General features: G+C 47.0%; 1 protein-coding gene across 1 annotated transcript; it reads right to left on the bottom strand.

Moving 5' to 3' along the window:
• Positions 1 to 1885: 1885 nt before the first annotated feature.
• LOC109777289 (probable transcription factor GLK1) lies at positions 1886 to 5172 on the bottom strand. Its single transcript, XM_020335938.4, has 6 exons — positions 4214 to 5172; positions 3987 to 4127; positions 2768 to 3130; positions 2612 to 2671; positions 2401 to 2523; positions 1886 to 2301 (listed from the first exon to the last, which is right to left on the bottom strand). Exons 1-6 carry the CDS (start codon positions 4751 to 4753, stop codon positions 2152 to 2154), a joined length of 1377 nt encoding a protein of 458 aa, XP_020191527.1. The 5' UTR covers positions 4754 to 5172; the 3' UTR covers positions 1886 to 2151.
• Positions 5173 to 26481: the final 21309 nt, after the last annotated feature.

Raw genomic sequence — 26481 nt, 5'->3', positions numbered from 1 at the left:
TAAAAGTACATATGTTGAAAAAATGTTAATCACGTATTTTTAAATGATAAACGTGTATAAAAAATGGTTCCGATTTATACCTAAAATGTACAATGTGCATGGAAAGAATAAACATTAAAAATATAAGTTTCAAAAAATGTTAATTGCATATTTGGTAAATATTAAACATATATATATATATATATATATATATATATACATATATATATATATATATATATATATATATATATATATATATATATATATATTGTTCCTGGTGTATATGAAAAATTTACAAAGAAAACAAGGAAAGCCTATAAAAATGGAAAAAGAAACAAAAAACAAAGGAAACAAAGAAAGAAAGAACAGTAAAAGCCAAAAAAGAAAAAAAGAAAGAAAGAAAGAAAAGGTCAAAACTGTGAAAGGAACGAAGAAAAATGATGAAAAAACTGAAAACAAAATAAAATGAATGAAGAAGAAATGAAAATAAAATGAAATTAAAAGATTATAAAAAATGTTCTTCATGTAGAACTCAGATCGAATGACTCTATGAAATTACGTCGATACTTTCACATGTTATGGGTAACATAGGAGACATCCTTATTTCCCCCGAGAGTTTCAATTACCACTGCTTAGTTTTTAATTTGCCTCTGACCATTAAATTAAATGTACATAATCCGTAGGTAGAAGAGAGTGACAGCCCTAACATGCCGGGCCATACGCTCGAGCCCTTCAAGCGAGACAGATGCTAGTCTCGCTATGAGGGAGATATAGCATTCGCGCACCCCTGCCTCCTAGCTGATGTGGCCCCGTTATTAGGTTTCCTTCTTTTTGCGGCTAGGCCGTGTTGTGAGGGTAGTGTGTCTTAACAAACTTGAGTATACCACCACAGTGCCACTTCACAACGGTGAGCCATACTACACATACCGGAACAACTTCCATCACGCCAAAAAAAAACCTAGCTAAGTTACTTTCTAAATTAGTGTAAGAAATATTTGGTCCTTTTTTCTACAAACTGAAAAGGTTTTTCATGTTTGTGGGAATATAAATTGAAAAGTTGGTCATCGCAGGCGTGCACGACGACGGCTACACGTGCGATGCAGGAGGCATCGGCAGCAGGAATTGGACGCTCCTAACCCAGCCGCCTCCTCCCCAATTAGTGTTTCTCTGCTTTCCATCAGCGTCGCCGCCGGACCACCTCGTCTCCGGTGGCCTTAGGGCCATATGGGGCGTGATGGATCCCGGCTTGCCACCGGGAGGGCTCTATTTTTAGATATGTCTTTGAGATTTGTTAGTGTTTGTGTCCTGCTCAGGAGAATAAGGTTCTCCCCGCCGTCGAGCCCCCGTTTCGGTGGTGCGTCCAGGGGCGGAGGCAGGATTGGAGCTTAAACCGGGCCGAACATGGTGATTCTCACTTAGAGAGGACCAAAAAAGCTAATTTTGTCTAAACATCATGTCTAAACTAGCCTTAAGTACAAAATCATTCGTATTGTACAATGCCATAGGGGGGCCAGGGCCCCTGCTGGTCCTCCCTAGCTCCGCCACTGGGTGCGTCTAGTATCGTTGATGGACGTGTGGAGGAGTGTCTCCGGCGTCCTTGGTGGATTTGATTTGTTCATCGTCCGTCTACGTTCGTCTGTCTTCATGTTGGATCCTTCCGATTTGTGCTACTCTTTTTGCTGTTCTGGCACGCCGGTCCTATAGGGCCTTAGCACGACGACTTCCCGACTGTCTACTACAACAAATTTTGCCCGACTCTGGTGAGGGAGAGGCGATGACTATGACGCGCCTTCGGCTCGCTTCAGTGTTATAGTCGTCGCTAGGTGGTCTATGAATCTGGATGTAATTTCTATTATTTCTTTGTTTACTGTACTGCCATGACTGAAAATGAACAGCTCAGATGTTTTCCGAAAAAAAGAGTTAAATTTACGGGAAGCCAAGGTCGAGTGTCAAAGTTTACGGTGTAACAAAAATGTGTCTCAAGAGCGAACTCAAATTAAGGATGTTTCTCTTGATCGAAATTATGCACAGGTTGGCCAAGAGAGAGAGGTCCACAAAACGTTCTAAGAAACAAAGACATGTCGACGATTTTGTTGTTGTTGCTGCTGCTGCTGCTAGCTAGCAGCAGTCATGCATTAATGGAGTGCACGCGGATGCATCCTCCAGCGCTCACCCGCAGGCTTGGGGCACATTGGCCACGCCTTGCCTTTCGAGCTCGCCCATGACGCTCCCCAACGAAGGGGGCTTCAGACCCAGAGGCAGTGGCAGCCACGGTTTGGATAAAACATCACCAATGGCCGCGTCTATGCTCTCATTTGACTGCAAAAACCACAACAAGGTAGAGAGTGTTAACTAAAACTGGCTCAGCCACAGTGGTGCATGCAGTAGGATAAATGGAATTGTCGTGTATACACGTACTGGCTGTGCTTGTAGCTGGAGCTGCGAATCTTGTTGGTTCTTGCTCGCCAGCGCTGGCGCCGGGGAGGGGGGCGCATAGACTGTGCACGGCATGGCAACGGGCACAGGTGGAGCAGGAAATTTCTGGATCGGCAAAAGTATTCATCTCGTCAGTTTTTGGTAGAACAATTGCAAGGAAATGCCACAGCTTACATATCCGCGAACTGCTCACCGGTGTCATCGGCATTGCCATGCAAGGAGTCCCATGGGTCGGCATATACGCTGCGGGCCCCTGCACAAAGCGAACCAAAACAAAACGTAAGAAACAAGCGCGACGAGCCCACTACACAAGATTGCCATCGGTGGCTGGCACTACGTTTGCACGTACCCTCATGTAAGGGTGGTGCCAGAAAGCCGGGTCAGACGGCGGCGGCGGCGGGGGAGCCCACGCCGGCATCGGGGCGCGGGATATTGTGTGCCTCGGCCACATCGGCATCCGGGGCGAGTCCATCGTAGGGTGACCCCAGACGTGCAACGGCCGAGCGTAGTGCTGCATGGCTGCCGGTGAAGGAGGGGGAGGAGGAGGAGGGTGCGCCGGCGCGAAGCCGATGGTTGGCACGGTCCACATGTTCGAGTCCTGCCTCTTCACGGCCGCGGCCGGCCCGCCGGCGGCGTACATCTGTCGTCGTTGGGTCCAGCTCGCCGCCTCCGCCTCCCGCGCAATCATGTGCTTCCGGTGAGACCGGTACTTCTGCAACCATATGGAGAACACTAATTAATATATCGGCAGATAGTATAACCATTTTTCAGTTGCCCATAGTATAACCATTTTTCAGTTGCCCTAGAAATAGCAGGTTCATATTTCAGTATCCATACGTTCAATTTTTGTGTGCCAATATCTATATGGTATAGTATGTTGTTGTCATGCCAAAAAGTTGGCTAGCAAAACAAATTGTTGAGGTTGTGATGAGTAGACCAAGGCTTCGCTTCTGGTGAATGAGCACCCAATAGTGGGAGAGACTTACAGTTCAATCCGTGAACCTATACAACTATATATAGGAGTAGATGATAAACTGATGATGGGGTCTACCTACTAGCGGGAGAGAGAAACGGAGGACACACAATAGTTCAACAATGTGTAACAACGGTTTCTCTATCTGACACTTTTGCCCTGTGATGTTACATGCATTTCACCGGACATGGATATATGTTGTATGGCTAGTGAACGACATGCACTATTACTTGAATTCTGAACTAGAACAGTGACACTTTTGTGTGAGTCATAATTCAAAGTAGCTAGCTCTATATATCTGCACCCTTTTTGCTAGCTTGAACTATGCATATCCTCTTCTTCTAGCTATTTCATATTATTCTGTACCTGATTGTGAATTACGTACAAATAGAGAGATGTGCAACTTTGGATTGCTTCATATCGATCTTTTCCTTGATTCAGAGTTTTTCTTTTGTTGGTCTATTAAACTAGGTTCTCAATCCTAGTAGTGCTAGTACAGCCATCGAAGCCTAATTGAGTTTAGACTTTAGAGATAGAAGTTAGAACTATCTATATTATTTACGTTTCAAATTTCAAGTTTCATGCCTGCACGCACCTGCAAATGGCTTGCTATGTTGTGCCGAGTGAGTGAGTTGATCCCCATGATCTCCAAAATCCTAGACGGCACTGCCTTGTCGATGCCGAGCTGCTCTACGGCCTGCACGAACCTCCGGTGCAGCTCCGGCGTCCAGTCCACCTGCAGAGAGGGCACGCCATTAATACCACACGGTGCAAACCTAAGAAGTACCTTCTACATATGACTAATAAGAAGCATGAACGCACCTTGGCTTTCTTCTTTCCGTGGGAGTTCTTGCTTGATGACTTGTGGCGGCTCTCGGCCTCCGTGGACGACGACGTTGTCGACGACGGCGATTTTGCGTCCGGCACAATGGGGCGGTCGCCGCCGCCCATGTTTTCGCCCACCTCGGCTTGATTGCACCCTCGCTTCTCGTCTCCTAGTCCTACCGCCGTGTTGTCTACGCCGATGACACCACTGGCTGGACTGACCGAACCGACGTCCTCCACGGCAGCCAAGAGCTCGGCGCAGGGCACCTGCTGGTCCTGAAACTCCTCGACGCCCGCGGCCGCCGCCTCCAGATCGGTGAAGATGTCGGCGGGGTCGACCTCCAGGTCCGGCAGCGCGTCGCCGTCCTCTAGCCTGAGGAAGAAGTCCCCGAAGTCTATGTCATCGACGGTGAAGTCGAAGTCTATGTCCAGGTCCGCCACCACCGCTGCACCCCCAACCGTCTCCATGGGCGCGGCCTCGGCGCGCTGCTCGTCCGCGTCGGCGGCGAGGCACCTCGCGGAGGACACGGCAAGCATGTCGGCCGCTCTAGCCACCACAGCCAGCTACGTACGTGCAAGTTCAGCTCAGCGCGGCGCAATGCGGCGGAAGCGACGGCACGTCAGGTCTCAGGCGCCTCCGCTGCTAGCTAACTAGCGCCGCAGGCCCGATTTGAGCGCTGAACTTACACCGGCATGCGGTTCGTGCGGCGGAGCTGTGCTGTGCCCGTTGCAATGGCGAGTATGTATGTATGTATTCTCCGGGCGGTATAAGGGGAGGTGGGAGGGCGGCTGTACGCCACAAGCTCGCGAAGATTTGCCGGATTCGTTTGATGGGTGGGCTTGTCCGTGAGCGCAAGTGCAGCTTGGTCGCTTCCGCGAATTATTGCGGGCAGTGTGTGGGTGAGCCTTTTTTGAGCCAGGCCTATTTCCCGATTATTTCGTTTGCCGGTACCCAAAACTCGGAGAGGGCAAGGGCGTCGGAGAAGCGAACAAATACTGACAGTGGCTGCGTGTATATCGGCTGGAGACTGCCGCGCACGCTGTCGCTGCCCATGGATGGGAGAGAGGAACAGGACCAGTGGGGGCAGGGGCCGTGTGTGTTTGGAAGTGGACCGACCCGTTCAAATCACCGGTCATCCAGCCTTGCGCGCGTTAGATTTTTTTTTATCCAACATGCTATACTATCCTTCTAAATGAATATCGTATTAGTTGGTGGAGGTTCGTGTACTTCCTCCGCTCTACTCTGACAAATGGGACCAGGAAAAAGTAGGACGTGGGAGGGAGAATATCATGTGCTCTGGCTCCTTAGATGATACGGTGATACGAGTTTCTAGACCGCCAGATCTCAGATCGAACGACATCTGAAGGGCTACTGCACCTACACATGATTCACGAGCTTCTGATGTTTTTTTTTTGCTAAATGTTCAGAGTCCCCTATGAGCCTTTGGATCTGAGAGCCAACGTCTCCCAATAGCCCATATCACCGTATCATCTAAGATGCTGGAGCACTTGATATTTTTCCGGACACGGGAAGCCAGCAAGGTAGCAGGGTGTGTTTGGAAAATGATTTAAATAACAGGCTATAGCCCTGCTATAGCATTTTGAGCAAGGTGCCCCCTAAGTGACCGGCTATAAGAATTGTGTATAATCTTCCGAAAACATCTGAAATAGTCGACTATAATCTCGCTATAACTGATTTGGAGGACCGCCGCTATTTGGCATAGCCCGCTATTTTAAACAATGGATTGGATGAAGGGCTGCTAGGGCGGCGATCTCAATCTTAGGCCTTCAAAATGAGACGTAGTATAGCGTTGCCTAAGAGTATCTCCAACAGACTCTATCTTCGCAATAAGTTCCATGTATTTGGGGAGTTGAGGTAAAAAGCATCCGTCGACACACTCGCATTCCTCAATAAATTATTGGCGCATCCCAATAATCGCCCCCTTCACTCCCAATATAATGGAAAAATTCACCCCTCTTAATAACACTCCCATTAATTGCCATGTCTGTGCGCTGCCATGGGAGACCACTGCACCATCCCCGGAGGCCCGTAGCCTGCTCGCCGCCCGCCACAGAACCCCATAGCCTGCCGCCGAAGACCATCGTGCTGCCCAACCGCAATCCGCTGATGCCGCCGAAGTACGTTGAGCCACCGAAGTCCGCTGAGCCACCACAAGAGAAAGAACAACATCACATTGACAAGTGGTACCTCAAAGTCCGTTTTAGTATTGCGAAAAAAATATTGGGGCTCTGAAAAGGCACCTCACTTGCAAACTAATGACCTGCAAGTACATAGGGCTGTTGTAGCACTTTCGTGATAAGTGAAGTGTCGGATTCACATGGAACAAATAGGAAGGAATTACAAACCCTGCAACTATGCTATCACTTACGTAGTTACGTACGCACCCAAACGGTAGTTTGGAAATAGCATACTTTAGTACGTTGCCAGGAACCCAAATTAAGAGCATCTCTAGCAGACCCCGTATAAGTGGTCAAACCCGCAAAATAACTGCTTTTTACAGTTTCAGTCAAAAAACGGGCCCGAACAGACCCCTTAAAATCGTCCGACCCTTAAATTTTTTAAGGGGCACTGTGAACGCGAAGCCGAAGCCCTCATATCTACAGTTTTAAAGGCAACTTTGTCAGGGCCTGAATACCGGTCAACGCTGGCGGTTGAGGAATCTCTGCTCCCGCCAACATCATGAAGCTCGCCCGGCCGCTGCGCCTGTCCGCTCGATCGCCCGGCTGCCGCGCCCGTCCGGCGCCTGCCCGCCACGCCCGTCCGCGCTAGCTAGCTGTGAATCGATGCGAGCAAGCTAGCTAGCTAGCCCCGGCCGTGCCGCGGCGATGGAGGAACTAGCTAGCTCGCCCCTGGATGGATTTGAGCTGAGCTAGCTAGCTAGCTCACTCCTGGATGGATTCGAGCTGAGCTAGCTAGCTAGCTAGCTCTCGATCGATTCGAGCCCCGACGGAGGAGCTTGCTAGCTCCTCGATTGGCCGCTTCGTGCGCTTCGTATTTGGTCATCTGCGGCTTCGTTTTTTACCACTTCGTGTGCTATCCATCGGTTTCGTGGGAGCAAGCTAATGACCATGGACATGGACGAGAGGAAGAAGAAGACGTGGGGAAGGAATATAAGCGAATATTCCATTTTACAGTTTAAGTTTGAGGGGTCTGTTCTGCCGCAGTTAAAACCAACTCGTAAAAGAGCATATTCCGCGAATATCCTTTTATACGGGTCCGTTTTACGGGGTCTACCTCTACGGCCGTCCGCGCCGACCTGCAAAATCGTTTTTCCGCAAACTGCAAACGCGTTTTGCGGGTCGGCGGGATGCGGGGTCTGCCAGAGATGCTCTAAAGGGTAGCGTTTCCTCAAATTGAAAAGAACTCAACTGCCGCTCGCGAAACCCTCCCCCCCGTGCCGCCACCCGTGAAGCGGCCGGGGCGGGCGCCCAGTGAAGGAAATATGCCCTAGAGGCAATAATAAAGTTATTATTTTATTTAATTATCTCATGATAAATGTTTATTCTTCATGCTAGAATTGTATTAACCGGAAACTTGATACATGTGTGAATACATAGACGAAACAAAGTGTCCCTAGTATGCCTCTACTAGACTAGCTCGTTAATCAAAGATGGTTAAGTTTCCTGACCATAGACATGTGTTGTCATTTGATGAACGAGATCACATCATTAGAGAATGATGTGATGGACAAGACCCATCCGTTAGCTTAGCATTATGATCGTTGAGTTTTATTGCTATTGCTTTTTTCATGACTTATACATGTTCCTCAGACTATGAGATTATGCAACTCCCGAATACCGGAGGAACACCTTGTGCGCTATCAAACGTCACAACGTACTGGGTGATTATAAAGATGCTCTACAGGTGTCTCCGAAGGTGTTTGTTGGGTTGGCATAGATCGAGATTAGGATTTGTCACTCCTTGTATCGGAGAGGTATCTCTGGGCCCTCTCGGTAATGCACATCACTATAAGCCTTGCAAGCAATGTGACTAATGAGTTAGTTGCGGGATGATGCATTACGGAACGAGTAAAGAGACTTGCCGGTAACGAGACTAAACTAGGCATGATGATACCGACGATTGAATCTCGGGTAAGTAACATACCGATGACAAAGGGAATGACGTATGTTGTTATGTGGTTTGACCGATAAAGAAATTCGTAGAATATTTAGGATCCAATATGAGAATCCAGGTTCCGCTATTGGTTATTGACCGGAGATGTGTCCCGGTCATGTCTACATAGTTCTCGAACCCATAGGGTCCGCACGCTTAACGTTCGATGACGATGTGTACTATGAGTTATGTGATTTGATGACCGAAGTTTGTTTGGAGTCCCGGATGAGATCACGGACATGCGAGGAGTCTCGAAATGGCCGAGAGGTAAAGATTCATATATAGGACGATGGTATTTGGACATCGGAAGTGTTCCGGGTGATACCGGGTTACCGGAAGGGGTTCCGGGCAACCCCCGGCAAAGGTATGGGATTAATGGGCCAAGTAAGGGAACACACCAGCCCACAAGGGGTTGGTGCGCCCCCTATAGGGCCAGCCACGTGGGGAGAAAGGAAAAGGAGAGGAGGAAAAGGAAAGTATGAAGTAGGACTCCTACTTCCTTCCCCTCCCCCCTCTTTCCTTCCCCCCTTGTCCAAATATGGTAGGGGGGCCGAATTGGACTAGGGGCCCAAGTAGGATTCCTCCTACTTGGGCGCGCCCTAGGCTGCCTTCCCTCCCTCTCCCTCCTTTATATACGTGGGGAGGGCACCCCTAGAACACACATCAATTGTTCCTAGCCGTGTGCGGCACCCCCTCCACAGTTAACACCTCGGTCATATCGTCGTAGTGCTTAGGCGAAGCCCTGCGCCGGTAACTTCATCATCACCATCGCCACGTCGTCATGCCGACGGAACTCTCCATCATACTCAATTAGATCAAGAGCTAGAGGGACGTCATTGTGTTGAACGTGTGCTGAACACGGAGGTGCCGTACGTTCGGTACTTGGATCGGTTGGATCGTGAAGACGTTCGACTACATCAACCGCGTTACTAAATGCTTCCGCTTTCGGTCTACGAGGGTGCGTGGACACTCTCCCCGCTCATTGGTATGCATCTCCTAGATAGATCTTGCGTGATCGTAGGTAAATTTTTTGAAATACTGCGTTCCCCAACAGTGGCATCCGAGCCAGGTCTATGCGTAGATGTTATATGCATGAGTAGAACACAATGAGTTGTGAGCGATAATAGTCATACTGCTTACCAGCAACGCCTTACTTTGATTCGGCGGTATTGTTGGATGAAGCGGCCCGGACCGACATTACATGACCGCGTTCATGAGACTGGTTCTACCGACGTGCTTCGCACATAGGTGGCTGGCGGGTGTTTGTTTCTCCAACTTCAGTTGAATCGAGTTTGACTACGCCCAGTCCTTGTTGAAGGTTAAAACAGCACACTTGACGAAAAATCGTTGTGGTTTTGATGCGTAGGTAAGAACGGTTCTTGCTAGAAGCACGTAGCAGCCACGTAAAACTTGCAACAACAAAGTAGAGGACGTCTAACTTGTTTTTGCAGGGCATGTTGTGATGTGATATGGTCAAGACGTGATGAGATATAAATTGTTGTATGAGATGATCATGTTTTGTAACCGTTATCGGCAACTGGCAGGAGCCTTATGGTTGTGGCTTTATTGTATGAAATGCAATCACCATGTAATTGCTTTACTTTATCACTAAGTGGTAGTGATAGTCGTTGAAGCAATAGTTGGCAAGACGACAACGATGCTACGATGGAGATCAAGGTGTCAAGCCAGTGACGATGGTGATCATGACGGTGCTTTAGAGATGGAGATCAAAGGCACAAGATGATGATGGCCATATCAAATCACTTATTTTGATTGCATGTGATGTTTATCCTTTATACATCTTATTTTGCTTAGTACGGCGGTAGCATTATAAGATGATCTCTCACTAAATTTCATGGTATAAGTGTTCTCCCTGAGTATGCACAGTTGCTACAGTTCGTCGTGCCGAGACACCATGTGATGATCGGGTGTGATAAGCTCTACGTTCACATACAACGGGTGCAAGCCAGTTTTGCACATGCAGAATACTCGGGTTAAACTTGACGAGCCTAGCATATGAAAATATGACCTCGCAACACTGAGACCGAAAGGTCGAGCTGAAGGAAATATGCCCTAGAGGCAATAATAAAGTTGTTATTTATATTTCCTTATATCATGATAATTGTTTATTATTCATGCTAGAATTGTATTAACCGGAAACTTAGTACATGTGTGAATACATAGACAAACAGAGTGTCACTAGTATGCCTCTACTTGACTAGCTCGTTGATCAAAGATGGTTAAGTTTCCTAGCCATAGACATGAGTTGTCATTTGATTAACGGGGTCACATCATTAGAGAATGATGTGATTGACAAGACCCATCCGTTAGCTTAGCACGATGATCGTTTAGTTTGTTGCTATTGCTTTCTTCATGACTTCTACATGTTCCTATGCTATGAGATTATGCAACTCCCGAAAACCGGAGGAACACTTAGTGTGCTATCAAACGTCACAACGTAACTGGATGATTATAAAGATGCTCTACAGGTGTCTCTGATGGTGTTTGTTGATTTGGCATAGATCGAGATTAGGATTTGTCACTCCGATTGTCGGAGAGGTATCTCCGGGCCCTCTCGGTAATGCACATCACTATAAGCCTTGCAAGCAGTGTGACTAATGAGTTAGTTACGAGATGATGCATTATGGTACGAGTAAAGAGACTTGCCGGTAACGAGATTGAACTAGGTATTGAGATACCGAAGATCGAATCTCGGGCAAGTAACATACCGATGACAAAGAGAACAACGTATGTTGTTATGCGGTTTGACCGATAAAGATGTTCGTAGAGTATGTGGGAGCCAATATGAACCTCCAGGTTCCGCTATGTGGGTTCCAGGAAGCTTGTTTCTTTCGCCGTTTGACTTTCGTTGCTTAGTTTGATTCGATTCTTTTTGCAAACCGGAGTTCTTAAGTTGAACTTTCTGGTTAGATCTTTATTTGAGTTTTACCTGTGCATTAGATGAGTGCTTATTGTTTGCTTGTTTGTTTGCGATAGAGTACCCGGAGTGCGCCGCTTGCTACTTCGAATCTCTAGGTTTCACGGATCATCAGCAAGGCAAGTAACACTTTGATCATACCTCTTTACTACCCAGTTTTATTGCATTAGACCAATCCTCAAACATTGCATGAATAGGATCTAATTAAATTGTGGGTATTGGGAAGTAGTTGAGGTAGTACCTATTACCTGTTTATATCAAACCTTTGGGAGTTACTTCTACGTTTGCTTATATTGCTATGCTATGCTAGTAGACGTGGATTGGGTGAGTGTATCCATGACAGATGTGAGATTGTTAATTAATGGTTTACTTAAGGTGGCAACTAAAATACACATCTGGGTGGATTGAGGCACCTGGGGAATCCAGTGTTGCCTGTTTTTCTAGGGACCGCCACCCAGGCTCAAAGGGATCATGAGATTATTCATGCTAGAAACTTCCGTGTGCAGCCACAAGCTATTATGGGCTCTAGCATAGTTGATTAAGTTGTGTAAGCTCTTGAAGAGGTAGACTAGCAGATGTAGGGGTTGTAGGTGGTACTGTCTACCCGGAGTAGAGAGTTAACACTTCTGAAAGACTGTGTCTCGGTCATCCGTTTCTCAAACACCCTGAAGTGCGAGAATCCCAACGGAGGAGATCGAGTCTTGTGGGGAAAAGTGCGCAAACCTCTGCAGAGTGTATAAACTAATCATGGTTAGCCGTGTCCCCGGTTATGGACATCTTGAGTATCTAGTATCTGGATTATCATGTGAATCTCATCATCATGTTACTTTAATTAATTTTGTTGGGTTTGATGATGATACTTAATTGGGATTGAGAATGTTGTCAACCATTCTCAATGTTTAACAACCACCATGATAGTTAAATAAAACTTATTCCTTTGCAGTAGGGAAAAATTGGCTTTTCGCAAAACTGTAACCATAGAGCCTTCTACCAGCCATATATGCATGTAGTATAGCATTATTATGTTCATTACTCTCTATGTGTTACATTGCCAACATATTCCATGTGCTGACCCGTTTTCGGGCTGCAACGTTTCATGTTGCAGACTTTTCAGACGACGAGTAAGGTGCCTTAGGTCGTGGTCTTATACTCAGTGATGCTGTTGGAGTTGATGGACTCACTTATCTTCCAAGTCTTCCGCTGTTATCGTTTTAGATGGCCTTAAGCCATATTTGTCATACTTATTTCTCTCTTGAGATACTCGATGTAATAAGTGTGTGATTGCTACTCTGTTATAAATCCTCCATTTGTACTGTGCGTGTCAGCATTACTGATCCAGGGATGACACTGGTGCACAGAAGCACAGACTGTTTGAGGTCTGGTCGCTACAATTTTGATGTACCAAAGGTTGTTCAGAGTCCCGGATGTGATCACGGACATGACGAGGAATCTCGAAATGGTCGAGACATAAAGATCGATATATTAGAAGGCTATGTTTGGACACCGGAATGGTTCTGGATGAGTTCGGGCATTTTTCGGAGTACCGGGAGGTTACTAGAACCCCCCGGGGAGTCAATGGGCCTTAGTGGGCCTTAGTGCAAGAGAGGAGGAGGCGGCCAGGTGGAGGGCACCCCCCGTCAAGCCCAATCCGAATTGGGGTGGGGGGCCGGCCCCCTTTCCTTCTCTCCCTCTTCCTTCTTCTCCCACTCCAACTAGGGAAGGGGGGAACCTACTCCTACTAGGAGTAGGAATCCCCCTTGGGGCGCGCCATAGAGAGGGCCGGCCCTCCCCTCCTCCACTCCTTTATATGCGGGGGAGGGGGCACCCCATAGACACACAAGTTGACAGTTGTCTTAGCCGTGTGCGGTGCCCCCCTCCACAGATAACCACCTCGATCATATCGTTGTAGTGCTTAGACGAAGCCCTGCGTCGGTAACTTCATCATCACCGTCATGACGCCGTCGTGCTGACGAAACTCTTCCTCGGCCTCAGCTGGATCAAGAGTACGAGGGACGTCACCGAGATGAACGTGTGCAGATCGCGGAGGTGCCGTGCGTTCAGTACTTGATCGGTTGGATCGCGAAGACGTTCGACTACATCAACCGCGTTACTTAACGCTTCCGCTTTTGGTCTACGAGGGTACGTGGACACACTCTCCCGCTCGTTGTTATGCATCACATAGATAGATCTTGCATGATCGTAGGTAAATTTTTTGAAATACTGCGTTCCCCAACAGTGGTATCAGAGCCAGGTCTATGCGTAGATGTTATATGCACGAGTAGAACACAAAGAGTTGTGGGCGATAATAGTCATACTGCTTACCAGCATGTCCTACTTTGATTCGGCGGTATTGTTGGATGAAGCGGCTCAGACCGACATTCGCTTACCCTTACGCGAGACTGGTTCTACCGACGTGCTTCACACACAAGTGGCTAGTGAGTGTCTGTTTCTCCAACTTTTGTTGAATCGAGTGTGACTACGCCCGGTCCTTATTGAAGGTTAAAAAACACACTTGACGAAAAATCGTTGTGGTTTTGATGCGTAGGTAAGAAAGGTTCTTGCTAAGCCCGTAGCAGCCACGTAAAACTTGCATCAACAAAGTAGAGGACGTCTAACTTGTTTTTGTAGGGCATGTTGTGATGTGATATGGTCAAGACGTGATGATATAAATTGTTGTATGAGATGATCATGTTTTGTAACAGAGTTACGGAAACTGGCAGGAGCAATATGGTTATCGCTTTATTGTATGCAATGCAATCGCCATGTATTTGCTTTACTTTATCACTAAGCGGTAGCGATAGTCGTGATAGCAATAGTTGGTGAGACGACAACGATGCTTCGATGGAGATCAAGGTGTCAAGCCGGTGACGATGGTGATCATGACGGTGCTTTGGTGATGGAGATCAAAGGCACAAGATGATGATGGCCATATCATATCACTTATATTGATTGCATGTGATGTTTATCATTTATGCATCTTATTTTGCTTAGTCCGGCGGTAGCATTATAAGATGATCTCTCACTAAATTTCAAGGTACAAGTGTTCTCCCTGAGTATGCACCATTGCGAAAGTTCGTCGTGCCGAGACACCACATGATGATCGGGTGTGATAAGCTCTACGTTTACATACAATGGGTGCAAGCCAGTTTTGCACACGCAGAATACCCAGGTTAAACTTGACGAGCCTAGCATATGCAGATATGGCCTCGGAACACTGAGGCCGAAAGGTCGAGCGTGAATCATATAGTAGATATGATCGACATAGTGATGTTCACCATTGAAAAGTACTCCATCTCATGTGATGATAGGACATGGTTTAGTTGATTTGGATCACGTGATCACTTAGATGATTAGAGGGATGTCTATCTAAGTGGGAATTCTTAAGTAATATGATTAATTGAACTTTAATTTATCATGAACTTAGTAGCTGATAGTATTTTGCATGTCTATGTTATTGTAGATCAATGGCCCGTGCTACCGTTCCTTTGAATTTTAATGCATTCCTAGAGAAAGCTAAGTTGAAAGATGATGGTAGCAACTACACGGACTGGGTCCGTAACTTGAGGATTATCCTCATTGCTGCACAGAAGAATTACGTCCTGGAAACACCGCTAGGTGCAAGTCCCACTGCAGGAGCAATGCCGGACGTTGTGAACGTCTGGCAGAGCAAAGCTGATGACTACTCGATAGTTCAGTGTGCCATGCTTTACGGCTTAGAACCGGGACTTCAACGACGTTTTGAACATCATGGAGCATATTGTTGATTGGAAATGATATAGAATTTCTGGATAGCATAAAAGGATACTTGAACAAGAGTTTTTCAATGAAAGACCTCGGTGAAGCTGCTTATATATTGGGCATCAAGATCTATAGAGATAGATCAAGACGCTTAACTGGACTTTCACAAAGCACATACCTTGATAAAGTTTTGAAGAAGTTCAAAATGGATCAAGCAAAGAAAGGGTTCTTGCATGTGTTACAAGGTGTGAAGTTGAGTCAGACTCAATGCCCGACCACTGCAGAAGATAGAGAGAAAATGGAAGTCATTCCCTATGCTTCAGCCATAGGTTCTATCATGTATGCAAAGCTGTGTACCAGACCTGATGTGTGCCTTGCTATTAGTTTAGCAGGGAGGTACCAAAGTAATCCAGGAGTGGATCACTGGACAGCGGTCAAGAACATCCTGAAATACCTGAAAAGGACTAAGGATATGTTTCTTGTTTATGGAGGTGACAAAGAGCTCGTCGTAAATGGTTACGTCGATGCAAGCTTTGACACTAATCCGGATGACTCTAAGTCACAAACCAGACACGTATTTATATTGAACGGTGGAGCTGTCAGTTGGTGCAGTTCTAAGCAAAGCATCGTGGCCGGATCTACGTGTGAAGCGGAGTACATAGCTGCTTCGGAAGCAGCAAATGAAGGAGTCTGGATGAAGGAGTTGATATCCGATCTAGGTGTCATACATAGTGCATCGGGTCCAATGAAAATCTTTTGTGACAATACTGGTGCAATTGCCTTGGCAAAGGAATCCAGATTTCACAAAAGAACCAAGCACATCAAGAGACTCTTCAATTCCATTCGCGATCAAATCAAGGAGGGAGACATAGAGATTTGCAAGATACATACGGATCTGAATCTTGCAGACCCGTTGACTAAGCCTCTCTCACGAGCAAAACATGATCAGCACCAAGACTCCATGGGTGTTAGAACCATTACCGTGTAATCTAGATTATTGACTCTAGTGCACGTGGGAGACTGAAGGAAATATGCCCTAGAGGCAATAATAAAGTTGTTATTTATATTTCCTTATATCATGATAAATGTTTATTATTCATGCTAGAATTGTATTAACCGGAAACTTAGTACATGTGTGAATACATAGACAAACAGAGTGTCACTAGTATGCCTCTGCTTGACTAACTCGTTGATCAAAGATGGTTAAGTTTCCTAGCCATAGACATGAGTTGTCATTTGATTAACAGGATCACATCATTAGAGAATGATGTGGTTGACAAGACCCATCCGTTAGCTTAGCACGATGATCGTTTAGTTTGTTGCTATTGTTTTCTTCATGACTTATACATGTTCCTATGACTATGAGATTATGCAACTCCCGAATACTGGAGGAACACTTAGTGTGCTATCAAATGTCACAACGTAACTGGGTGATTATAAAGATGCTCTACAGGTGTCTCCGATGGTGTTTGTTGAGTTGGCATAGATCGAGATTAGGATTTGTCACTCCGATTGTCGGAGAGGTATCTCTGGGCCCTCTCGGTAATGCACATCACTATAAGCCTTGCAAGCAATGTGACTGATGAGTTAGTTACGGGATGATGCATTACGGAATGAGTAAAGAGACTTGCCGGTAACGAGATTGAACTAGGTATTGAGATACCGACGATCGAATCTCTGGCAAGTAACATACCGATGACAAAGGGAACAACCTATGTTGTTATGCGGTTTGACCGATAAAGATCTTCTTAGAATATGTGGGAGCCAATATGAACATCCAGGTTCCTCTATTGGTTATTGACCGGAGATGAGTCTCGGTCATGTCTACATAGTTCTCGAACCCGTAGGGTCCGCACGCTTAACGTTCGATGACGATCGGTATTATGAGTTTATGTGTTTTGATGTACCGAAGGTTGTTCGGAGTCCCGGATGTGATCACGGACATGACGAGGAATCTCGTATTGGTCGAGACATAAAGATCGATATATTGGAAGGCTATGTTTGGACACCGGAATGGTTCCGGATGAGTTCGGGCATTTTCCGTAGTACCGGGAGGTTACCGGAACCCCCGGGGAGTCAATGGGCCTTATTAGGCCTTCGTGGAAGAGAGGAGGAGGAGGCCAGGTGGAGGGCGCGCCCCCCCAAGCCCAATCCGAATTGGGGTGGGGGGCCGGCCCCCTTTCCTTCTCTCCCTCTCCCTCTTCCTTTTTCTCCTACTCCAACTAGGGAAGGGGGGGGGAACCTACTCCTACTAGGAGTAGGAATCCCCCTTGGGGCGCGCCATAGAGAGGGCCGGCCCTCCCCTCGTCCACTCCTTTATATACGGGGGAGGGGGGCACCCCATAGACACACAAGTTGACAGTTGTCTTAGTCGTGTGCGGTGCCCCCCTCCACAGATATCCACCTCGGTCATATTGTTGTAGTGCTTAGGCGAAGCCCTGCGTCGGTAACTTCATCATCACCGTCATCACTGTGACGCCCCCGATTCAATCGTACACTAATCATGCACGCAAACGTGTACGATCAAGATCAGGGACTCACGTGAAGATATCACAACACAACTCTAAAACATAAATAAGTCATACAAGCATCATAATACAAGCCAGGGGCCTCGAGAGCTCGAATACAAGTGCTCGATCATAGACGAGTCAGCAGAAGCAACAATATCTGAGTACGGACATAAGTTAAACAAGTTGCCATAAGATGGCTAGCACAAACTGGGATACAGATCGAAAGAGGCGCAGGCCTCCTGCCTGGGATCCTCCTAAACTACTCCTGTTCGTCGTCAGCGGCCTGCACGTAGTCGTAGGCACCTCCGGTGTAGTAGGAGTCGTCGTCGACGGTGGCGTCTGGCTCCTGGGCTCCAGCATCTGGTTGCGACAACCAGGAAGAAAGGAAAGGGGGAAAGGGGGAGAAAAGCAACCGTGAGTACTCATCCAAAGTACTCGCAAGCAAGGAGCTACGCTACATATGCATGGGTATATGTGTAAAGGGCCATATCGGTGGACTGAACTACAGAATGCCAGAATAAGAGGGGATATCTAATCCTGTCGAAGACTACGCTTCAGGCCACCTCCATCTTGCAGCATGTAGAAGAGAGTAGATGATAAGTTCACCAAGTAGCATCGCATAGCATAAACCTACCCGGCGATCCCCTCCTCGTCGCCCTCTTAGAGAGCGATCACCGGGTTATATCTAGCACTTGGAATGGTGTGTTTTATTAAGTATCCGGTTCTAGTTGTCATAAGGTCAAGGTACAACTCCAAGTCGTCCTGTTACCGAAGATCACGGCTATTCGAATAGATAAACTTCCCTGCAGGGGTGCACCACATTACCCAACACGCTCGATCCCATTTGGCCGGACAGACTTTCCTGGGTCATGCCCGGCCTCGGAAGATCAACACGTCGCAGCCCCACCTAGGCACAACAGAGAGGTCAGCACGCTAGTCTAAATCCTATGCACGCAGGGGTCTGGGCCCATCGCCCATTGCACACCTGCACGTTGCGAACGCGGCCGGTAAGCAGACCTAGCCTCCCTAATACAAGAGCAGGCATTCTAGTCCAATCCGGCGCGCGCCGCTCAGTCGCTGACGTCAAGAAGGCTTCGGCTGATACCACGACGGCGAGTGCCCATAACTGTTCCCGCGCAGTTGGTTAGTGCGTATAGGCCAGTGGCTAGACTCAGATCAAATACCAAGATCTCGTTAAGCGTGTTAAGTATCCGCGAATGCTGACCAGGGCCAGGCCCACCTTTCTCCTAGGTGGTCTCAACCTTCCCTGTCGCTCCGCCACAAAGTAACAGTCGGGGGCCGTCGGGAACCCAGGCCCACCTCTACCGGGATGGAGCCACCTGCCCCTTCAGCCCCCATCTCCGACCAGTATCATAAGTAATGTAACAGTATAAAGTATATATCATATGCCCGTGATCACCTCCCGAAGTGATCACGGCCAAGTAGTATAGCATAGCAGACGGACAAGAGTGTAGGGCCACTGATGGAATACTAGCATACTATACTAAGCATTTAGGATTGCAGGTAAGGGTAACAACTGTAGCAACAATGACAGGCTATGCAGCAGAATAGGGTTAACGGAAAGCAGTAACATGCTACACTACTCTAATGCAAGCGTATAGATAAGAATAGGCGATATCTGGTGATCAAGGGGGGGGGCTTGCCTGGAAGCTCAGCCGAGAAGGAGGGGTCATCAACACCGTAGTCGAACTGGGGGTCGCCGGCAGTCTCGGGGTCTACCGGAAAGAAGTAACGGAGGGGGAACACAATAAATAATAGAGCAATCAAAGCAACACAAGGCATAACATGGCAATACACGGTGCTAGGTGTGCCCTAACGCAGTACTAGGTGATACCGGCGAAGAGGGGAAACATCCGGGAAAGTATCCCCGGTGTTTCGCGTTTTCGGACAGATGAACCGAAGGGGGAAAGTTGTGTGTTTGCTATGCTAGGGATGTGTGGCGGACGAACGGGCTGCGTATTCAGATTCGTCTCGTCGTTCTTAGCAACTTTTATGTACAAAGTATTTTCATTCGAGTTATGGATTATTTTATATTAATTTTTAATGTTTTAAATCATTTGCTAAATTATTTTTATTAAATTAATTTGAAATTAGTATTATTGCATCAGCATGACATCAACAGTCAACAGAGGTGTTGACTAGTCAAACTGACATGTGGGGTCCGCATGTCATAGGCTGTTTAATTAGCAGGTTAATTAAACAGAGTTAATTAGTTTACCTAATGATTAGGTTAATCTAAACATAATTAAGTTAAGTTACGTTAATTAATTAGTTTTTAAATATTTATTTTTTAATCTTTTTTATTAAACGTTCTGGGCGTGGGGCCCCTATGTCATAGGCACAGGGGGCCTTAGCGGGTTAGTGGGCAGGAGGGCGACGGGCGCCTGGGCGAGCGCTTGCCCGCAGGAGGTGCGGCGGGGCGAGGCCACCGGGCGCCACCGGCGGGCGGCCGCGGCGTGGCAGACATCGAGGGGCCCCAGCGGAGGCGTCCAGCAGGGCGGTGGAGGGAGCCGGGACGCGGACGGCGACAAGCGGCTCAGGTGGGGGCGAGGTCGAGGTCCAGCGGCGCGGCGCGCTGGTCGTGGCCGGAGCGGGCGCGCGGCTGCAGCGGAGGTAGGCGGACGCGACAGCGGGGACGTCCGCGCGCAGGTGTAGCAGTGCAGCAGCAGCAGGGCTGCACGGCGGAGGGAGGGCGGCAGCAGGGGCGGCCAAGGCAGGAGCGCATGGGAGGCATCGGGGCGTGGCCCGGGACGCGCAGGGGGAGGTAGGTGCGCGAACCGGGCGCAGGGAGTGAGGCGACGGTGCGGGGCGAGGCCACGGTGAGCGTGGGCCTCGGTGTCCAGAGCAGAGGGAGGCGCGCGGGGCGTCGTGGTGCGCGCCGGCGCACGCGCGCGTGCGAGTGGCGGGTGGTGGCCATACGGGAGGAGGGAAAGGAGGATAGGAGGGGGATTCGTCACATGGGAGCTGCAGGGGGAAGGCAGTGTGCTCGAGGAGGAGGCGACGACGATGGTGGGCAGCTCCGGCGAAGTAGTGGCAGGACGAGGCGGCGACGGTGTGCGTCGGGTGCGCCAGGGGCGTGGCCCAGATCTGGTCGGGGAGGTGGAGGAGGCGAGGAAGAAGCAGTCCGATGGGGGCGGTCGAGGATGGGTAGGTCGACGTGGAGGGCGGCGGTGGCGGCTCCGGCGACGTGGTCCCAGGCGGCGGCGGCGGGGTCGATTCCCCTGATCCAATCTGGGGCAGAGGAGGGGGAGGTGGATCGTGGTGGGGAGAGAAGTGGGGAGTGGGTGGTTAGGGTTTGGTCAGTGGGGGGGGGGGGTTATGCATAGGGTGAGGTGGGTTGGGCCGGCCATTGTGACCTGCGGGGTCGGCTGGTCCAGTTGGGCCAGGGGGTGGGGGGGTTTATCCTTTTGATTTTTTTGTTTTTCTTTTATTTTTCAATTTCTTTTCTGTTTATTTCATCTTTCAATTTGTTTTAGTTTTGTAAAACATATAGCTAGCTCCTAAATTAGTAATAGTAATTATACCACTGCCACAATTAACTTGGCACCTAAATATAATAGTTTGTAATTGTTTATCATTTTAAAAGCATTTAAATAATTGTTTTTGCTAATGTTTTACTCATTTTAGAGTATTGAGACATTTTATAAAAGTGTGGTTTCTGTGCCATATCTACCTATGCATTATTTGGCACAACCCGAACAATTTAGTTTTATATTTGAAAAGCTTTATCGTTTGACTTGATTTTGAGTTTGAATTTGAATCGGTTTCGAATCAACGCGAGTTTATCAACAGTAACCGAGGTGATGTGGCATCATTAGCAGAGGTTCACTGTAGCTTAATTATCCGGGCGCCACAATTCTCCTCCACTACAAGAAATCTCGTCCCGAGATTTAAGAGGTGGAGTAAGAGGGAAAGGTCTGGTTACAAATTTCTAACGAATCTTCTCGGTCTTGGTTGCTCTTCCTGAAGTAGTTGATCCTCCTCGTTGATGTCTTTATTTCTCTGCTTCAGGTCATCATGGTGAAGTCGACATCCTTTCTTCGGAAAATCCATCGTACTTATGAAAGAATAAAGGGGGAGTATTCCGGGAGAACGGACCTTAGCAACGTTGACTATCTGGTCGATAACATCGAGGAAGGTGGCGGAAAGTAACCCTCGAATTGAAATTTAAGACAATATCGAGAGAAAAGTAAGAAGGTGCAAAATAGAAGTTTCAAGCGCATAGGCAACCGTTCGTTGCCTGAAGCGAAGTGTGAAAGGGGTTCAGAGCAATGGGAATAAGTATTGCGTCTGATACCAGATTGATGATCTCATCGGAAGGTGGCTCGTGAATTACACACGAGGCCAGGCGCGAGAAATAATCTTTGGGAACATGGGGTGTACAGGAGAGTCAGGTTTCGATCCTGTGGAACTGTGGGTTATGGGCCCACCATGTGGGTTAAAAGTAGGAGGAGCGGTGACATCTTGCATGGTTATGATAGCAAGGCAGGTTAGAGGGTAGCCTGTCGATTATGTCGGCAACAACGTCGGTACCAAGGGCGAGGGACGAAGAGAAACATTTTCCTGCTCGTTGAACGAGGCGGACCAATAGGCAAAGTTCTCGTCCATCGGTGGCTACCAGAATGCCATCAACAAAAGCAACAGGGTCTTACTGACAAAGTTGTACACCGAGGTGTTTACATAAGCAGTGATTTATTACTGCTTAGATCATATAGATAACAAGAAAGGTTTAAACAAAACAATGGAAAGAAAAAGGTGATCATCAGATTAAACAGAACAATGGAAAGGAAAATGTGTTTAAACACATATTTCAGGGGTATATCCTTCCCAAGGACAAGCAGAGCACGATATCCATGACAGGATAGAAAGTAGAAAACCATTTAGGTAATGGGAGAGGAATTTCATGGCATTATCCATACAACGGTGTTCGGATAAAGAAAACTTAGCATTGCGCTTCCAATGCTCTTGTTGATGTTTGAGTACCACGGTCATGCTTAGAGATAGCATTGGCATGGCCTTCAAGCAAAGGTCAGACTTTGGATACACAAAGGATCCATCAGGAACAATTTGTAGAATAAGTCTTACGATTTTCTCATGGAAGAATGATTAACCTTGCTAAAAAGGAAGCTATAACAATAGGTCCTCCAGCCAGGTGTGCGAGGCATGACATCACCTTACCAGGTTATATGAAGGCAAATGTTATAACTCTTGGAATATGTTCCAACCATCATATCTGACCGAGATTCATATCTGATTGGTGTCAAGATAACTCAGACACGGGATTCCTGAAAAGAAAAGGTGCAACACAAATTGACGAGATGACATTGTAAGATTCTCGGGAAATGGACTATGGAAGCAGGTCCCGAAACCAGAGTTCAGCTTTAAACCAAGGAGAGGATGAGGAGGTGGGTGATGGACTCAGCGACATATCATTGAGATTTCCAAAAAGATGGATTTCCACAATCATGTGAACAAGGAGATAACATTAGTCAGATCAAATGATATAATGAGGTATGCTCGAGGAAAACATACACAATTAAACATTGGTTGAAAAGGTGCACCCAAAATATGGGCCTAGGTAGCATGATCAATGCTTAGAATGGTGATTCGATAACCAATGGTGTAAGAATTAAATGCCGACCATTAACTTCAAAGAAATAGGGTTGCTAGAAGTACAAAATCCAAGCAGCATGGTTCTCGTGTTGGTATCCCGGTTAAAATCAACACGGGGACCAAGAAAGAATGGTGAGGGTGAGAAGTATCACAATAACAAGAATTCCTAAGAGGTGGAGGAATCCTCACAACATTCTTGACATAAAAGATGGTAATACTCCAAGGTAAAGAAGAACAAATGTTGGATAGCAAGGAACTCAAGGTATAACACAGAACACGAACAAGTTTGTGTTGGAGGGAAGGCAGTAGAGTGGTCGATGATAACACTAATCATCAAGGGCAAGGATGGAATTCCTCACCATGAATTTTCAATTGATAACCTGGAAGAGCTCAGAATGCTGATGATGATCACGACACATTTGTCGAGAGATTTCATGAAGATGGAATCGATCGGCGATGACACCAAGTTAAAGGAATGATGAAGCGAAAGCTTATTGGAACCATGGGCACGACACAAACCCGAATTCAAGTTTTCTGTTCAAGGAGAAATGATATGACGAGGAAGATCGACTTAAGCTTAGCTCATCATCGATAGTTGTGCTCCGGGAATAAGGGCCAAGTAGCACAGTTAAAATCAGCACGATAATGATATAGCCAATCAGGCTAGGAATGACGTGATCGGGTACAAACTCATAAGTAAAGAAGATTACTAAGAGTTGTTTTAATCGCAGTGCGGACTCGATTCAGTTATCGGTGTTTTTGAGTGTTTAAAAACTCGGAGCCCATGAAAAATTGGAATCAGTGAGGATGTAGTACTTGATGAAGAACTCATAAGAGGTTATGCAGTTCCATGATAATCTCGAGCTACCAGGGGGTAATACTTGACGACAGATCAAAATAGAGGTTGGACTGGGGTATTGCTCTGCAGAAGACAAGGGCTTAAACTTGCACGAGAAATGATATTTAAAGGAGAACATGGTCGGAACCACGATTGCAAAAGGCCAGATCCCAGATATAAGATGAACTTATACCAAGGGAATAATTAATTTAAGAGAGGTTTTAATGATAAGATCTACATTGTGTCCATGGGCATGAACACAAAGTTCAAGGTTGACTCCCAATTCTCCAATGCATAACCTTTCATTCACTTCTCTAGATAAAAATGATTTCAATGTCAAACCTACCTGGTGAATTACCAGAGGAGTATGACCCGTGAAAACTTTCGGGTTCACAGAGATTAAGGAAGGCATAGGTTCAACCCATCGGGGCATCTTAGAAACATATACCACAAATTTTTAGGAGTAATTAACACAAGCTCGAAAGTGGAGCATGGTTGTCAAAGCATTATGCATCAGGGAAAGAACTCACAAGATTTGAATGTGTATGATACCATCGGATAACAACCCAGCAATGGGTTTGGCGGTCCATAACAGAGCTGACGTGAGTATTGGTACTCAATCAGAGGAAGAAAGAATGCAAAGGCATCAGATTATGGGAATAACTAACTAATTCAAATCTCAAATGCAAAGGAATTGCGATTTTCCAAATCAAGGGATCAGAAGCAAACACTCTGATTAAGGATGGATAAGTTGAGTAGACTTAGGGGTACAATCGATGGCAATTTGATTGGTCGTGATCCAACTCATGTTTAAAATGACGTCTGAGCTGGAAGGATGAATTCTAGGATCTGATTGAGGATTGCGAGCATTCGCAACATATTGAATCAACAGACTCAAAATGATAATGACAAGGGATGCCATTAAGATTACGAGACTTATGGGATTAACCATAATGCAAGCAAGCAAGAATTTCAAGAGCAATAGGCTGCTCAGGATTTTCGGAAGATCGGGTAGTATTTGAATGTATTTTTGTGAAACACATGAACAACTTTGGACGAATGGATACTCGGCAAGCGCGAGTAATTATCCGTAGGGGTATTCATGCGGCAAGGAACTGCAGGACAGTAAGCATAAAGAATTCTCGGAATATTGAAGAGTATTTCAGGACATCTTGTAATAACAAGAGCAGCTGGGGATGACAATATGAACGATAGGTGTAAGTAGTTATCCAGAGGGATTTATCGATGGAGGTGGATTGCAAAAGCGATGGCACATAGTCTCGAGAGCACATCATAGAGTATCTTCGGAATCTTCTGGTGCAGCAGGCGGTCATCGGTAACAAGGGGCTCTCCGGGTAGAAGTGATCACGAGATCCTAATGTTAGAGTTAGCCAAATTCATTTAACCAGAATAGAAGAGAGATCAGAGTCCCAGAGTATAGACGAGGAATAAAAGATCCTAATACTACCCAATGGCGACGTGGGCCCGTAAGCCACACAGCCATGTTAGTCAAAAGTTTTGCAATGTCTAGACTCGACTTCGGCCAAGGAGTGTGGAAGGGGGATTCCTACAGGCAGTCGGCTCTGATACCAACTTGTGACGCCCCCAATTCAATCATACACTAATCATGCAACGCAAACGTGTACGATCAAGATCAGGGACTCACGGGAAGATATCACATCACAACACTAAAACATAAATAAGTCATACAAGCATCATAATACAAGCCAGAGGCCTCGAGAGCTTGAATACAAGTGCTCGATCATAGATGAGTCAGCAGAAGCAACGATATCTGAGTACAGACATAAGTTAAACAAGTTGCCATAAGATGGCTAGCACAAACTGGGATACAGATCGAAAGAGGCGCAGGCCTCCTGCCTGGGATCCTCCTAAACTACTCCTGGTCATCGTCAGCGGCCTGCACGTAGTCGTAGGCACCTCCGGTGTAGTAGGAGTCGTCGTCGACGGTGGCGTCTGGCTCCTGGGCTCCAGCATCTGGTTGCGACAACCAGGAAGAAAGGAAAGGGGGGAAAGGGGGAGAAAAGCAACCGTGAGTACTCATCCAAAGTTCTCGCAAGCAAGGAGCTACGCTACATATGCATGGGTATATGTGTAAAGGGCCATATCGGTGGACTGAACTGCAGAATGCCAGAATAAGAGGGGGATAGCTAATCCTGTCGAAGACTACGCTTCAGGCCACCTCCATCTTGCAGCATGTAGAAGAGAGTAGATGGTAAGTTCACCAAGTAGCATCGCATAGCATAAACCTACCCGGCGATCCCCTCCTCGTCGCCCTGTTAGAGAGCGATCACCGTGTTATATCTGGCACTTGGAATGGTGTGTTTTATTAAGTATCCGGTTCTAGTTGTCATAAGGTCAAGGTACAACTCCAAGTCGTCATGTTACCGAAGATCACGGCTATTCGAATAGATAAACTTCCCTGCAGGGGTGCACCACATTACCCAACACGCT

Source organism: Aegilops tauschii, chromosome 7 (genome assembly GCF_002575655.3).
Source record: "Aegilops tauschii subsp. strangulata cultivar AL8/78 chromosome 7, Aet v6.0, whole genome shotgun sequence".
Lineage (NCBI taxonomy): Eukaryota > Viridiplantae > Streptophyta > Magnoliopsida > Poales > Poaceae > Aegilops > Aegilops tauschii.
Note: the sequence above shows the minus strand (reverse complement) of the source record. Positions and strands in the feature narration are given on the sequence as shown.

Bases quoted from the DNA above. Each gene is read 5' to 3' on its own strand.
- LOC109777289 (XM_020335938.4), bottom strand. From the start codon at position 4,753: ATGCTTGCCGTGTCCTCCGCGAGGTGCCTCGCCGCCGACGCGGACGAG. The intron at 4,128-4,213 runs GTGCGTTCATGC...CCCTCTCTGCAG, and splicing joins ACGGAAAGAAGAAAGCCAAG to GTGGACTGGACGCCGGAGCT. The intron at 3,131-3,986 runs GTGCGTGCAGGC...ATATGGTTGCAG, and splicing joins ACATAGCAAGCCATTTGCAG to AAGTACCGGTCTCACCGGAA.